General features: G+C 41.2%; 1 protein-coding gene across 1 annotated transcript in view; it reads left to right on the top strand.

The window, feature by feature from the left end:
• The first annotated feature begins 885 nt into the window (after window positions 1-885).
• Window positions 886-15,076, top strand: part of LOC102192395 (interphotoreceptor matrix proteoglycan 1a) — a 55,172-nt gene continuing 40,981 nt past the window's right edge. The window contains exons 1-5 of the mRNA XM_005732821.1: window positions 886-1,243; window positions 4,712-4,933; window positions 9,992-10,158; window positions 11,232-11,269; window positions 14,856-14,902. Coding sequence (XP_005732878.1) covers window positions 1,177-1,243; window positions 4,712-4,933; window positions 9,992-10,158; window positions 11,232-11,269; window positions 14,856-14,902 — 541 coding nt within the window. The 5' untranslated portion in view covers window positions 886-1,176. The remainder of the gene's footprint in view (window positions 1,244-4,711; window positions 4,934-9,991; window positions 10,159-11,231; window positions 11,270-14,855; window positions 14,903-15,076) is intronic.

Genomic DNA, 15,076 nt, shown 5'->3' with positions numbered 1-15,076 from the left:
TGTAAACGGCTTCTTTACAGGCAGATTAAATAAAGACTTTCACATCAGATATTTGAGGAGTTTAATATTAAACTGATCCATATTCTAAATGAACTCTATTTATTAATTAAGCAGAATATAAAAGTAAAAGTGCTACAGATAAGATGGCAAGAAGGAATTTAAATGTTTTAAATGAGTTTTATTTTGTTGGCAGAAACATCATAGTTCAAGTAAAAGAGCAGAGTCATTAAAATGTTAATATTTTTTACTGTGTTCAAGTAAAGCAACTGATCTTATTTCTTCTTTTCATCCCAAGGCTCTGCAGGCTGTGCAGTTTCAGCTCTCTGATCTAAAATCATTTCTTTTCATGTGTCGGAGTCAGATTTCCTTTTAAAGGACTTCTGCACTTGTGGAACAAACATCATTTGTCTGGAGCTTCCTGGGACTTAAACCCTGAGATGGCATAAGCTTCTGGACTTATTGTATTTGTAACAAAGGCATGAAAGTACATTGAGCGGAGGATTTAAGTATTCATTTATTCCTCCGAGCCCAACGGTTGTCACAGTTTTTTGCAGCGATCAGGTTTTCGAATTGAAACAATGAAGCCTGGAGAGAGAAACGTGCAGGAAACCGCCAAACGAAACAGAAAAACATCAGCAAAGATTCAAAGGTCCAGCAACCTGAGTCTGTGCAGACATGTGATGTGCTCGTGAGGACCGCTCGGAGCAGTGAGGCCTGCAGGATGCCTTGATTGAAAGCAGCCGGGGAACCATGGCACGGCGTGTCCGGCTGGGCCAGGAGGGGGTGCGTCGAGCCAACTAGTCATCGTGGTTGACAGATGCCCCCAGAAAGCCACTAACAGGATGACGCCTGCGCTGCGAGGGCTGCGAGGTAAAGACGGATTATGTCTGAGCAGTAGATAAACAGATTATTCCAGAAACAGTGCCTACTTTTTTAACCTCGTCACTCTTGCCACACTTTGCAGCAGGTCCTGTTCTGGATCGGTTTACGTTTCCACACGCATCCTGGAATTCATCGGAAGCGTTTCAGCAGCCACTCAGGGTCCCCCGAATGACACGAGGTCGACCCACGCCCATGATCTCCACCTGAGCCAGAGGAGCCCCCTCCTCTCCGCTGACACCTTCCCTTGTGCTGCTGGATTTACTTTGACGTTCATATTTCAGGAGACCGTCCTACATGATGCTTTGGGCGTTTGGACTCGCTCTGCTGCTCGCCGTTGCTCCGCAGGCTGCCGTGATTAAAGGTGAGCCTCATTGGTTCGCATTTTATTCTTTGCAAACAGAGAGGTTAGATGTGAGGATTTAAAGAGTAAGGCTATCTATACTCGTACTAAACTTGGTCACAGTGTGAAGCAAAGCCTATTACGATTGCGTAAGTACTTGGCTGTGAAGTCATCGTGGAGTTGGACTGTCACTTTTCCCCCGAGGATACCAAAAAGGCAGTTTAAATGCATGGTGACATCGCAAGAAGTTTGCCTTCCTCCAATTATGTGTGTGCAAACATGTCCTCAATGCAAATGGAAATGCAGAAACAGATAATGGCAGTTCAGTAGATTCATGGCTGGCGTGCTGACAGCTTGACAATTTGAATTACAGCTTTCTCTCCTCACTTATTCAGGAAAGAAAGAAAGCTAAAAATCTGACAAAAGAGGGGCTGATAATCAAAGTTATAAAACAAAGTTCACCTTCACTTCAAAACATTTCTCAGGCTGTTTATTTCTCCCAAAAGCAGCCCGATGAATTACAACCCTCACTTTGACTCATGCTGTCCTAAATTTATCTACAACAAACCTCTTGTTTAGGAGCGTCCTTTTGGTACACCGAGTGCTTCCAGTTTTAGTGTGTGTGGGCGCCTGAAGGAGAGAGTCGACCCTGAGCGATGACTGTAAGGCAAACGCTGAACTCGGCTCTGCTCCATGCAGCAGATAAACACAAAACAGAGAAATGCTGAAGGACTCACACAGATTAATGTAGGGAAAGATCACGGCATGTGCCCAAAGTGAATGTGAGGGATAGGTGGAGGTTTAGAAACAAGAACATAGAGAGAATCAGAAGAAAAGGTCAAAAACATGGAGCTACATGCAGTAGCAGACAGCTTTATAAAATATTCAACACAAAAAGGTTTTATTGGTGCAATTTGGTGGTGGTCTCTTTCTCAGTTCAGTCATTAGAAACATTTAGAAAGATTTCTGCATCACTCACAGGTTTAATATCTTTAATTAATCCGTTTCTTTTTTTTCCTGATGTTCCCTTGTTTATTAATAACACATACTGTATCATTTACAGGTATTACTGCTCCTTCAAACTGAAGCGTCGGTAGTGATACGGAAGGATTTAGTGACATTAATGCTGCATAAAAAAGCACATCATCAAAATTAACCTGGACATTTTCAACACTGCAGCTTCTTTGGATAGAAAACGGTATCTAATGAGAGCAAACTCAGAAGTGAAGTATTTAAATACTTTTACATCCCACATTCACCGTCAGTGCAGACAGTAAAAGCTTCGGTGTTCAGAAGATGTCAGGATTCATAAATTTTAACAATTATGATGTTTACAGTTAGAAAACTAGAAAAAATGTGCATAATTTACAGTTATAAAATCCTCTGATTAAAGCTGACTTTAATGTCCAAAATCCATCAGGTTCTGTAGGATACTGAGGATTTAGTCACATTAATGCTTCATAACATATCTTGGAGACTTTCTTCTGCATTCAGCTGTAACGCTGCAGCTTCTTTACGATTTATTTTCTTTGCAAAAAATGTCACGCATGTAAATATGTTATTGTCATCTATGTATGTTGAACTAAAATAAACTTAAAGGTCTGTAAGAAAGAAAAAGAAACGGGATACGTGTTGTGTAGCAGCATGTTAGGAGGTCACAGAAAGTCAGGGTCTCTAGAAAGATCATTTAATACCAGGCTTCAAACCACTGACACTTCGATACTGATAACCTAAAAGCTTTCAGGGACTCGCCTGTAAGAACACAAATCTCAGTCACAAATCTTGATGCCTACGTTGTTGTGCTCTGTAGTCATGTCCATGACATTTTAATATGAAGATTTGTCGAGTGATTATTGTGTAACTAACCGAGACAGCCAGAGGGGAGAATGTAAAAATTAGCTGTGATGATAAACAAGTCAAACTAAGAACTTCCAGACCTTTTACCCTCTGAATGAGACCACTGAGGGAACAAAGTGTGGATCCAGTCTCCTCAGATCTGGGCAGTGATGTTAGAGTTTGCATGTGTGTCTGCTAACATGCTGCTTAAATGCTACTAACACGCTGCTAACATGTTGCTAACACGCTGCTAACACGCTGTTAACAAGCTGCTAACACGCTGCTAACATCCTGGTAATATGCTGCTAACAAACTGGTAGCATGCTGGTGTGGTGTCTGAAAGTTCAGGTTTATCTTATGAGCTAAAATACAAAAACTGTAAATCTGCCGGTTATAAAATACTCTCTGACTCTGTTTACCAGCTCGTAGCCATGAAGCTGTGCGTTTGCTTTCAGAGCACATCTTTGATGATGTGTCCTGTGGAAGTGACAACCATTTTTTTAAATTAATCCTGTGATGTCACTGCTTTTCTTTTACTGCTTTCTCATTTTTCTCAAGTGGAGGAGGTAAAGTTGAGGAGGTAGACTTGAGGTCTTTGCTTATCTGTGAGGGAATAAGGAGGGAGCAATAGTAGTAGAAATGAGCGCCAGAGATTAATAAGAACTAATGGTTAAATGCAGAGGAGTGTATACACATGGTGACTGAAGAAGAAACACCCAGTGCATCATGGGAATCCCCCAGCAGCCTACACCTATTGCAGCATAACTAAGGGAGGATTCAGGTTCACCTGATCCAGCCCTAACTATAAGCTTTATTTTTCATAGACACTGAAGGGTGTCTGGGCCCTCATCTGAGGTGTTTCAGCCATGTCCTACTGGGAGCAGACCCAGATTTTCCCTTTGGTCAAGTCTTTGTGCCCCCCTGTTCTGGACATATCAGACTTGGATAAGTAGTTTTGTTTCTGAAGTGACCAGAACTACTTTTGTTGTCTCCTAAAGAGTTGTTTTGCATATTAAATGTCTGAAACTAGTCGTCCAAAGGCTCAGAATATTCCGTTTCTAATGAATGGAGACAGAAAATAGCAAGTTTAATGTGGATCTGTCTAATTACTGAAATGCTAATCAAGGCTTTTTGGTTTATGGACGTCTTTTCTACCTCTGACTCTTTGCAGAGTAAATCAGACCGGCGGTGGTGTCATTGTGGTCCTGACGCTGCTCCATCAGTCTGCGTTTGACTCGTCACGATGTGTGTTTGTCTCTGAAATATCTGGCATCTGTTTATTTACCACAGCAGCGTAGCAGCAGCTGGTGTTTTATCTGCTCTTCACTGCGTTCGGCTCTGATTCCTCTCCTGCAGCTCCAAGCTTCTTCTCCTGTTTGTTTTAAGCCTCTTGTAGTACCAGACGGATGGGGTTTAAATCAGGCAGTGTCGTTTGTGTCGCCAGTGGCAGAAAATGACTCTAAATCCGATTTCGACTGTTTTCAAATGTTGTTTAAATCTGGTGACATGAGCTGCGCTGCTCTTTGTAGTAAACACCACCCATCTGTTGCTCTAAACAAATGCCAGGGATTTGGAACTGACCGCGATCTGCTCTGCAATGACTGTGTTTTGACCCTGAAGTTATTTTTTACCTCATCTCTTTGTCTGGCTCAGAGGGCGATGGAAGGATGGACTTGGGGGTGAAGATGGAGGCCGTTGGCCCGGCGGGACTGGCGCAGCTGCTGAAGATGCCCGCCCTCACCAAAAGTTCAGGTTTTAAACCAGAGCTACGCCGATCCAAGAGGTCGGTGTTTTTACACTCCGGAGTGAGAATCTGCCCCCAGGAGACCATCAGTGAGGTGATCGCAAGCCACCAGGCGTACTACCAGCTCAGAGGTACAATTTGTATTAGTCTGGAGACAATAATACCCCCTAATCGCTGTTGTCAGCAGTATTCCTCTGATAAATTATAGGTATACTACAACTGAATTCAAGTTTTATTTATATAGCACCAAATCACAGCAGTCGCTTCAAGGTGGTTTATGTTGTAAGGTAAAGCCCCTGCAATAATAGAGGGAAACCCCTACAATCAGACGACTCCTGATGAGACAGTGGCAAGAAAAATAAAACCCTTTTAACACGAAGAACCAGTCTCAAGGAGGGCTTCTTATCTTACCTTTCCTAAATCAATTGCTGGTTTTCTGCCTATAAATCTGCAAATAACTCCGAATTATCGGCCAAATATTGATATTGTTCAAATTCCTTCTACAAACAGGCCCTTTTTGGGCTTTTATTTTGAAGCTCAAGTGTAAAGAATGTGTCTGTGGTCACCAGGATGTAAAAATCATGCATGAAACCATGAAACAAATATTGGGTTTGGTAAATCTGCTTCAAAGTAAAGTTTAGAAAGATTTTTTTTCCAGTGGAGTATAGGTTTGATGCACACGTGCAAAGTTACACGACGTTATGCCTTAATTGGCGGCTCATTATGGGGGTCCTTTCGTCAGAGCAGCTCTTATTTGCATTTTGTGCAGGGCTGAAGGTAAGAAAGTTTCCCACAACAGCAATAAAAACTGTGAAAAATATTTTACTATCTGCTTATTTTCTTTGCAGAAGTGAAAAAAAATGTTTTCTGATGCTTTGGTAAGAATTGTGTATGTGGGTGGATGCAGGAGGCAGTAAACAGCTGAAACAGTCGTGAACCTCCACCCTGTTACAGACTGCACCCATACGCTTCTGTTCGTGACACGGCGTGCTTTGAGCACCATGTCTCCTCTTTATTCTGGCTGTTTATGAGCCTCACTGACTGGCATCAGAATGAATTTACATCAGTTTGTTCAGAAATGTTCAGAAATCATTTGATGAAGACGGAAGAGGGAATAAATATCAAAGAACATCTGGAGGGATCGGATGACAGCACTGAATGCACGCCTTATTATTACCTCTTCCTTAAGATGAAATCCTTACATTTAGCAGTACGATAGAGTGTTGGAACCACTGATGGTGCAAAAATAAAAATAAAAAAAGGTGAGGTGTGGGGATGTAGGGGTTGTTAAAAGTTTAAAAAAAAGTTCAAAGAATAGTCTAATGTTGGTGCGCCAGCATGGGGATTTCAGTTAAGTATCAGAAAGGGAAGCAATGCTTTTCCTAATAACGTGCACATTTGGAAAGGTAATCTCCAAATTTATAGCTTTTCTTCATCTTTAACTGGCACTGCTCTCACCACTGTGCTGCCTTTTGTTGTGAGAAAATTAAATTTGTGGCTCCACAATTTTTTTTAAATGTGGAGGACAAAGCAATTAAACATGATGCTGTGAATATAATTTTACTGGTTTTAAGTGTTTGCATGCTTTCAAGACTTAAATTTAATCAGATTGAACTTCAAGAGTAGCTTTAAAAGCCTTAAATTTAGCAGATTTTACCTGCAGACATCCACACAAAGAAAAGACAAAGCTGAAGTGCAGAAGCGTCGGTTTCTACACACAGTTTCCAGCAGGCAGTTTCACTGTGGAGGGGGGGAGTGGAGGAAAGCACAGGTACATGATCCCACACTCGAGCCAGCTGACCCGTCACGGCGCCACTGAGGAGCGATGGAGTGAGTCACAGGCGTGAGTCACTCCCCTCCTCCGCACAGAAAAGTGCCGAGCTGTGCAGTTTGTTCAGCACAGGAGCAGGAGCACGGGGATCATACCTGTGAAACAAAACGGCCTCCGCACGACTCTTCTGAGCGACAGATGCAGGACAGTGTGAGGAGTCCCATGTTTGCAGGTGGTCCAAAAGGTGACGCCCCCCCACCCCCACTGACGTTTTCTAATCCCTTTTTCTTGATCTTTATACAAAACACCATGAGCTTAAGGAAAGGTGTGAAGGAGAGCTGATGAGGCCAGGAAGATCAGACTGCTGGACTAGAAACTCCTCATCATAGATACTTCTTCACATGTGTGGCTTTTGCATGCAGGCTGTATAAATGTGTCTCGTATCTTCTCTTGCTGCTAAAGGAAACTTGTGGTTTTAATGGCTTTGTGATGATGATCAAATCTGTCAGTGCAGAATGCCCAGAAAGAGGACAAAACCAAATCAACCTCCACTTTCACTCCATTTTCACAAAGCTCATTATCGTTATTCACAGAGGTCAGCTCTGAAGAGAAGAAGCTTTATAACAAGCACATCTTAATACAGCAGCAGTTCAGCTGTGGATTTAAAAGCCTGTTGTTGAATCTTTAAAGCACGTCAGCAGGTTACAGCATGAGTGGAAAACCTCATCGCCCTTCAGTCTGCTTGTGAACGGTCGGCACAAGTCGTGGGAAGCCATCTCCTTCTGATAGTAAAGCCACACCACTCTTCATATGGACAAACTGTTCATGAAAACAGAATTCAGCGTTACCCAAAAATCAAGTGTGCCCTATAACCTTCAGCAGCGGGCGCCCATGTGCATGAAAACATGGGGTTATATATATAAAAGTTCTAGTTGGTCGCGGCATCCACCTCGAGCATTTCGCTGCCGTCATTTTTAAACTCCTCCCTCCACCGCCGCCGATGGCGCCCTCCTCCATCTTTGTTTTCCATCCGAGCTCCCCTTGCACTTCACATTGATCCACATCAGCCTTCACCTCCCTCCCCACACCTTCAGCGTCTAGACCCCTGCGGGGGGCATAGCTGTGCACCTCGCGCCCCGAGTACCCCCTAAAAATAATTAAATGGCGTCTAAAGGCCAAAGAGTCCTCACATAATTCAGCTTTTTCTTCGTTGTGCTCATAGCTGGTCTAATAAATCTCTTTCTTTTTAAGCCTCGATCTCATCTGAGTCGCCCCTGACAGAGCAGCACTGAGATGACGGATGAAAACTGTTTGTGACATCAGTTTTAAATGCAGCTCGCCTCGGGCTGTATGCGTGTTTAGCCGGATACTACCAAAGAAAGACGGGCCAGAGTAGCTGTGGATAAAACATGAATTTCATAAACAAGACGTGTGAATCTCTTCAGATGTTCAGTGAGAGTTTATTTGTGTGTTCGAGGAGTTTTTCCCTCAGTTAAAATTCACTCTTTTATGACTATTTATTGTTATTACCGGCACCCAGGAGCTCCTACTTGCAAGAAGCCAAATTAAATGTGTTTTAATGTTTACCCATGTATGCGCAGCGTCTGCAGCCTGCAGAGCTGCATGCTGTGTCCGTGTTCCTTTATCCTGTGCTGTAAATGTCAGAAAGATCCCGCCCCACTCTGATGGCTTAATTCTGTTTTCACACGTTCACGCTTCATCTGATTTTCGTGTCATGCACAAATATCTTTTCATCTTTCTCGTCTTATCTCTGCTCACACTCCTGTTTGATCTTTTATCCTCGTCTAACACGGACTTTATTTTCCGATTGATTCAGAGCGGATTAGCTCAAAGTCTCGTGTGTGTTCTGTAAATTTGGACATACCGAAGGCTTCAGTGTGTTGTTTAAAAAGGGAAAATCATACAGCTTTGCTCACAGATCCCACCGATGGACATTCTTTAGTTATTCCCAGTGAAACCAGACAGAAGCTGACGTTTCCACAGATGGTGATGGTTCATTCAGACAAAGCAAGAAATACTGGTCTGATTTCTGCAGTAATAATAAGTATTGCATCTTTGCTACCTAAATAAAACCACAATCACGTCTGTGGTGCAGCATTCTCATGTGAATATTTTCTTTCAGTCGATGAAATCATTGATCGTCTTCCTCCACTCACCTCTAAGCATTCACAGCAGACGGCTTTCTCTGTTTTCTCAGTATTATTGTGGGGCCTTACAATACAAAGCTACTTCAGACAACTCTTAAAGAATTGAATTGAATTGAATGACCCCGGGTGTGACTGTGGTTTAGGTTGTTTGTAGATTTGTTCCCTCAGTGTTTCCTGTCTCATTTTTTTGTTAAGTTAATTCATGTGTCACTTCCTGTTTTATTTTGGTAGTTTGTCTTGTGTTTAGCCTAATTTCTTTGATTTTGCCTCCTGTGTCTTGTTACCCTGCTGTTTCTGCTTTACTTACCCTCGTGTATAAACAGCACTGTCTTCCCCTCGGTCTTTGTCTAAGCGTCTGTTAATCTCCCACATGTGTCTCCAGCTTTGGGGTTCTTTTTTTTACTTTTCTGATGGACTTTGTTTTGGCTAGTAAAGAGCCCATAAAAGAAAGGCTCACTTTAGTTTAGTTTGCCTTTCTCCACATGTCTGCAATTCATTGCAGTTTCTTGGTTTTGGAAGACATAAACTGCACGCCTGTTAGACTTCAGCAGAAGAAGATGGATGGACGACTAAACCAATCTTACTGTGCCATCAGTTTTTGTTTTTTAATCCTCCTCAGTTAATTCATCCATCACAGACACTGCTGCAGAGTTAAATACGTCCTCTGGAGGTTGGAGAGCTGAAACTGTCTGATTCATTTAAAAATACCTCGCAACAAATCTGTATTTGCATATAGATAAACATGTACATGTTTATGAATATAAACATCCATAAATGGATGAAATGTTGTTTATATTAAAAAGAATGAGGCTGCTGTGAGGAGGTGGATATTGGAGGTGAGGAGGTGGAAATGTCACTATATTAAAACCCATCTTCTTTATTTTAGTGATGTGGCACAACATCAACATCCACCTGTGCAGTTTTTCTGTCATCAGACCAGGTCGAAGGTTTAAACCTGATCTAAGGTTTAGGATACATTTGATGTCTGCTGGTTAACTATTGGAGTCAATCTGGATTTAAATAAATTGTCATCTCTGCGAGATGTGACAACACTGGACACTTGGAATAACTTTGTACAAGTTTAAAAGTGCAGATCTGATTAGAAAACGATGTTGTGATGATATAAAGAAACCTCCGGATCCAGCAGCAAAGTGTTCAGTGCTGAACATGGTGTGTGTGTGTGTGTGTGTGTGTGTGTGTGTGTGTGTGTGTGTGTGTGTGTGCGTGCGTGCGTGTGGTCCTGTGGTCAGTTTGTCAGGAGGCGGTGTGGGAGGCGTTCAGGATCTTCTTCGACAGGATTCCGGGGACGGCCGAGTACCAGCGATGGGTTCACACGTGTCAGCACGAGTCGCTCTGCATCTCTGACCTCGCCAAAAACTTCAGCGACTCGGAGGAGCACGTGAGCATGATTCAGCGGGTACGAACGAGATTCTTCACATCTGCCCGCAAACCATGTTTCATGTTCATCCCAGCTAACCTGTCATTGTTTTCATCGCTATGTTGAAGGCGTGAGTTACGTCTTGGATGCTTTTAAATAAACGAAGCGGAGTGAGTTTCGCTGTCAGTCAAAGACGCACAGTGAACTGGAGTAAATATGCAGTGCTCCTTGTCATCTGTATTTAATTGAGAACCTGATGTTAATCCAATCACAGTGAAACTGAATGGAGACAGTTTTTACTTTATACTATTTACAGTTTTCTGAAGATCCTTCACTTTCTTTGGTTTCTTTTTCTTTTTTTCACCTGAGCCTTCAGCTACAGACACTTCCAGTATATTTTAATGTTTTGCTGTCAGTTGTGTTTGTTTGCGTCATTTCTGCTGTTTTTTCCTAAAGTCTACTTTTTTTTCACTTCCATTTAAAATGTTTTGGTCACAATGAGCTAATTAGTTTTCTTAATTTAGGATATTTTTTGCTGTTTTTACAACAAATAAGCTGATTATCCCAGCATGAATCAGTCCCTCTAAATCATTCAGGCACCTCACTTGCAGGAGTGTGGTGGTTGGAGTTTGTTGGCCGGCAGCCGCGTTGTAAATCCATCAGCAAACATGCAAACATTCGTCACCGCAGCATCTGTCCTGTCTGTAAAGTCTCAACATTAACGGCACAAAGATTAAAAACTGCGGAGATTTATACTGAATCAGTCCAGTTAACCTGCAAAGGAGAAAAGAGCTGCTTTAATAGCATTTAGCTGCTCAAAACCGCCGGGAATATGAGCGAGCTGGACATTTAAAACGTTCATTAACATTCAGAGGCGTTTTTAAAAAATGATACTGTGGAGATTTAATAAGTTTAATCGCCAGAAGGTTTGTAAAACTTCAGAGACAGCTGCAGCTAAATGAAGGTTTAAACCACAAGAGGCACTTTTTAAATGAAGCCTGGTGTAAAAGTAAATCAAATAATCAGTTAAAGTAAAACCAAACAGCTGCACACGAGCTGAAATAATGTGTGGTGAAAGTAAACAATTGTTCTGGTTTCTGATTGGTTTACAGAGGATGGACCGGCTGAGAGACAGGAGGCCTTCATCACGGTAAGAGCTGACAGATGATTCATGTTCGTTAAGCTCTCACTGTGCTTCTCTGACTGCATGCACACTGATAATGTGAATATGATGCAAACAAGGCCATTAAACAGTGTGTGTGAGGGTGTGAACCCGCAGGAGTCCAGAAATGTCATTTAAACAAATGATTCGAGTGTCAGAGCGAAAATCAGCTTTACATTAAAAACTTGGTGATTTCTTAAAAAAAATGTCTAAAGCAGAGGTATCAAACATAATAATAATGCAGTCCCATTAAACAGTATTGAAAAAAGTGATAGACGGTGTAAACGTTGGACTTTTAGTTTTACAGCTTTATTTACAGACAGAAACTTCCCACATGGTCATTCATGCTCCACCAAAGTAATTGGGTAAAAAAACTTAAATAAAACACTTACATAAAAGTTCCTGTTTTTCACTGCCTACTATAGATATTTCATTTTGTTTTTACGCAGGATATCCTGTGTATCCACTGAAAACTATACACTGTACACATGAATACACATTTGTGTAATTTTACACGTTTACAGTCTAAAGATCAGATTTTGTAATCTGGTTAAAAGGATCGTGGTTCTGATTGAACCCTCACTCCCTGAGGCGTGTTTCAGAGGTTTTATGCAAACCAACACGATTTTAGTGTCTTACCACGTGCTGAACTTTGCATAGCTGTTAGAAATATTCATTAGTTAAACTTAACAATGAGCACTCAATAAAGGCGGGGGCGGCAACCTGCCCCTGAGCCGGGCTCTGCCAGAACTTTCTTACTGTTAAAAGGGAGTTTTTCCTTCCCACTGTTGCCAAAGTGCTGGCTCACTGGTAATATAGTTGTTGGGTTTTTCTCTGTATGTACTATTCCAGGGTCTACCTTACAATATAAAGCACCTTGAGGCAACTGTTGTTGTGATTTGGCGCTGTATAAATAATTTAATTTAATTTAATTGAATGGAGAAGCAGATTTTCAGCACCGTCATTGCCAGCAAAATTAATCGATTCCAGGCAGTTATTGGCCATTTACAGGTTGGGAATTTTGCAGGTGCCAAATATATTTTGGCAATATTTGAAATTTACAGACATGTTGCCAATACTGACGTCAATGACAGCTTGGGCAAAAATAACAGTGGATGAGCTTCTGGTGGTCGTTATGGTCTTTTCTGTTGTTGTCTACACATTTCTGCCACTTCAATCGAAAGATTCCTTCAAAATATGTATTCATGCATCAGAAACATCTTACCATACATAACGTGTGCCAGGAGAGGGAGAGGAGCATGAAAGATAAATAACTTCCCTTAAGAAATAGCAGATTTGAGGGGTAATTACACACATGCAATCAAAAGGTTCCTCATTGGATCTTTACTAAGGACTGAAGTGCTACAGTAAAGGATTTTCAAATGTATGTTTTCATTTGTAAATTTTAAGTGTTTATTGATTTGCAGCAAAGCATCACTTTCATAGATTCAGCTGAGCAGTCTGTCAGTGAGTCATGTTTCAGGGAGAAACGTCACATCGGTGCAGATGTTGCTCTAATGTCACGAACACGGTGGAGAGAGTGTCGTTTGGAGCTGACAGGTGCACTTTTGTGCGTTTGTAATCATTCGTGGATGACTCAGCACCGTCATTATTTCTGATCTTTGTGTCTCTTCCATAAAGGAATAAATACAAAGTAATGTGTGTGCGTGTGAGTTGTTAGCAGAGTGAAGTTTATTACTTTAATTCATCATTTTCACTCATTGATCTGAGCGTCGGTGTTTCAGCTCGTTCTGCTGCTCTCTTCATGAAAGATAGATGATGTTATGATGAGTCGAGTGTGACTCTTATTAGAAGTACAAGGCAGGTTATGCAAGATTCATTCAACGTGATTAAAAAACATGCAGACCTTTACTTTTTTTAACTTGAAGGGTTTTAATATTTCATCTGCACTAAATGTTCTCTGTAAAACATTTGAGACTTTGGAAGAAGCCCTTCTTCCCTCTTAAAAGCAAAATCCTTTGTGTTTGTGGTGGCGTTTGGATACGACAGGCTTAAGCCCAAAAACACTCTGCTTTATATGGGATTAGCATTACATTTAACATACAGCATGGCCATGTTTTATTAAGTAACTCAAATGCATATCAGCGTGTAGCATCGGCCGTTTTCCACCGGTGCTCACACCAAACATAGTTTTAAGCTGCGTTACTCGGCCAAAAACAGGACAGACACAACAGCAGCTGCCTGAAAGTGCTTTATAGTGTGAAGTAAAGACTCTACAGTGATAGAAAGAAACCCCACCAAACAACCCCTTGTGAGCAAGCATTTGGCAAGAGTGGCAATAGTGGCAAGGAAAAACTCCTTTTTAACAGGAAGAAACTTCTGGAAGAACCAAATAGAGTTCTAAAAATGTGACGGATATAAAAAAAAAAAAGTCTTTAATTTCAGATCAGTGCATCTGTAAAACATAAAGTTGGAAGTCTTACAGCTGTGCTCATTGCTGATACTAGAACAGCTTTGCATGATTCACAGTTCAACATAAACCTTCTTTATGTCACACTGAGCCTCGCTGCTGTCCCCTCAGTTAATCCTGTGTGAAACCAGCTGTTTTAGCTCCTCCCACTTTAAGCCATCTTCATTCTGACAGAAGGTCTGAACAGAAGGTGGGTGGAGCTTCTGTTTCAGATTACCATATTAGGGATATCCTCTCCGTGTGATGTCATTAAGAACCACGAGTAGAAAAAACTGCCTGAAGCTGAGTGTATGTTCTGATTCGTACATACACCAACCTGGAGCAGGAGAGATGTGACAGGAAGTCAATCAATCAATCAATCAATCAATCAATCAAATCTTTATCTCAAACATATAAGTAATAAATGTTAATACAGAAAAAGACAAACATGAAATCACTTGAAGTGACCATATTAGGGGGAGAATGCAAACGTTTATCAAATCCTATACTTATCTAGATCATCCTCTGTTTTCATTATACAATCTAAAATATACCTTTGTGCCACAAATAAATATGTTTGTGTAATATGTGTTCCTGTAACTATGTTCATTGTTTGTAAATGTTTGAAAAGATGAGTCAAAGATGTGCATTAGTAGTTTTCAAATTCTTCAACAACTCCAAATTGGGGATGTTAAAGAAAGTTAATTTCACATCTAATCCCTGAGATATTCTAGTATAAGAAAAAGAAGTGCAATGTTCAACACATCTGTTTTTTCCACACAATAAAGAAGTGCTGCTGAAGTGAATGAAAGAAAGCACTCTTTAACTGTAAAAATCAATGTGCGAAATAACAGAAAAATAGCATCCATGTGAAAACAGGAACTTCTGTAGCACATACAGTGAATAAACAGGAGCTTTTATGTTTTTAAAAGTATTTTCTAATTACTTGTAGCATGAATGGGCATGTGGGAGGTCTTTGTCAGTAATGATAAAGCTGTAAAACGTAATCATTTACACCTTGCTTCACATTTTTCAGTGCTGTTAAGTGGGGCCAGACTGGAGTCTCTGCTCGGCCGACTTTAGGCCCTGGGCCTTATGTTTGATGCCCCTGCTCACTTTCAGAATGTGAAATTTTTGTGTCATGGTGTGTTTGTCTTTCTGCAGGGGAGCGACGACTCCTGCACCAACGCAGAAGCTCCCGGAGATCACAGGTAGGACATCTTCAGCGGAATGCATGTCATCTGTTTATACACTGATAGTTTTTTACTGTTTTCATTGTATATTGTCGTACAGGGAGTGCAGAATTATTAGGCAAGTTGTATTTTTGAGGAATAATTTTATTATTGAACAACAACCATGTTCTCAATGAACCCAAAAAACTCATT

The sequence above is a fragment of the Pundamilia nyererei genome, unplaced genomic scaffold (genome assembly GCF_000239375.1).
Source record: "Pundamilia nyererei isolate P.nyererei 1_Seehausen unplaced genomic scaffold, PunNye1.0 scaffold00048, whole genome shotgun sequence".
NCBI classification, from domain to species: domain Eukaryota; kingdom Metazoa; phylum Chordata; class Actinopteri; order Cichliformes; family Cichlidae; genus Pundamilia; species Pundamilia nyererei.
The sequence above is the reverse complement of the archived record's forward strand: the minus strand, read 5'-3'. Positions and strand labels throughout refer to the sequence as shown.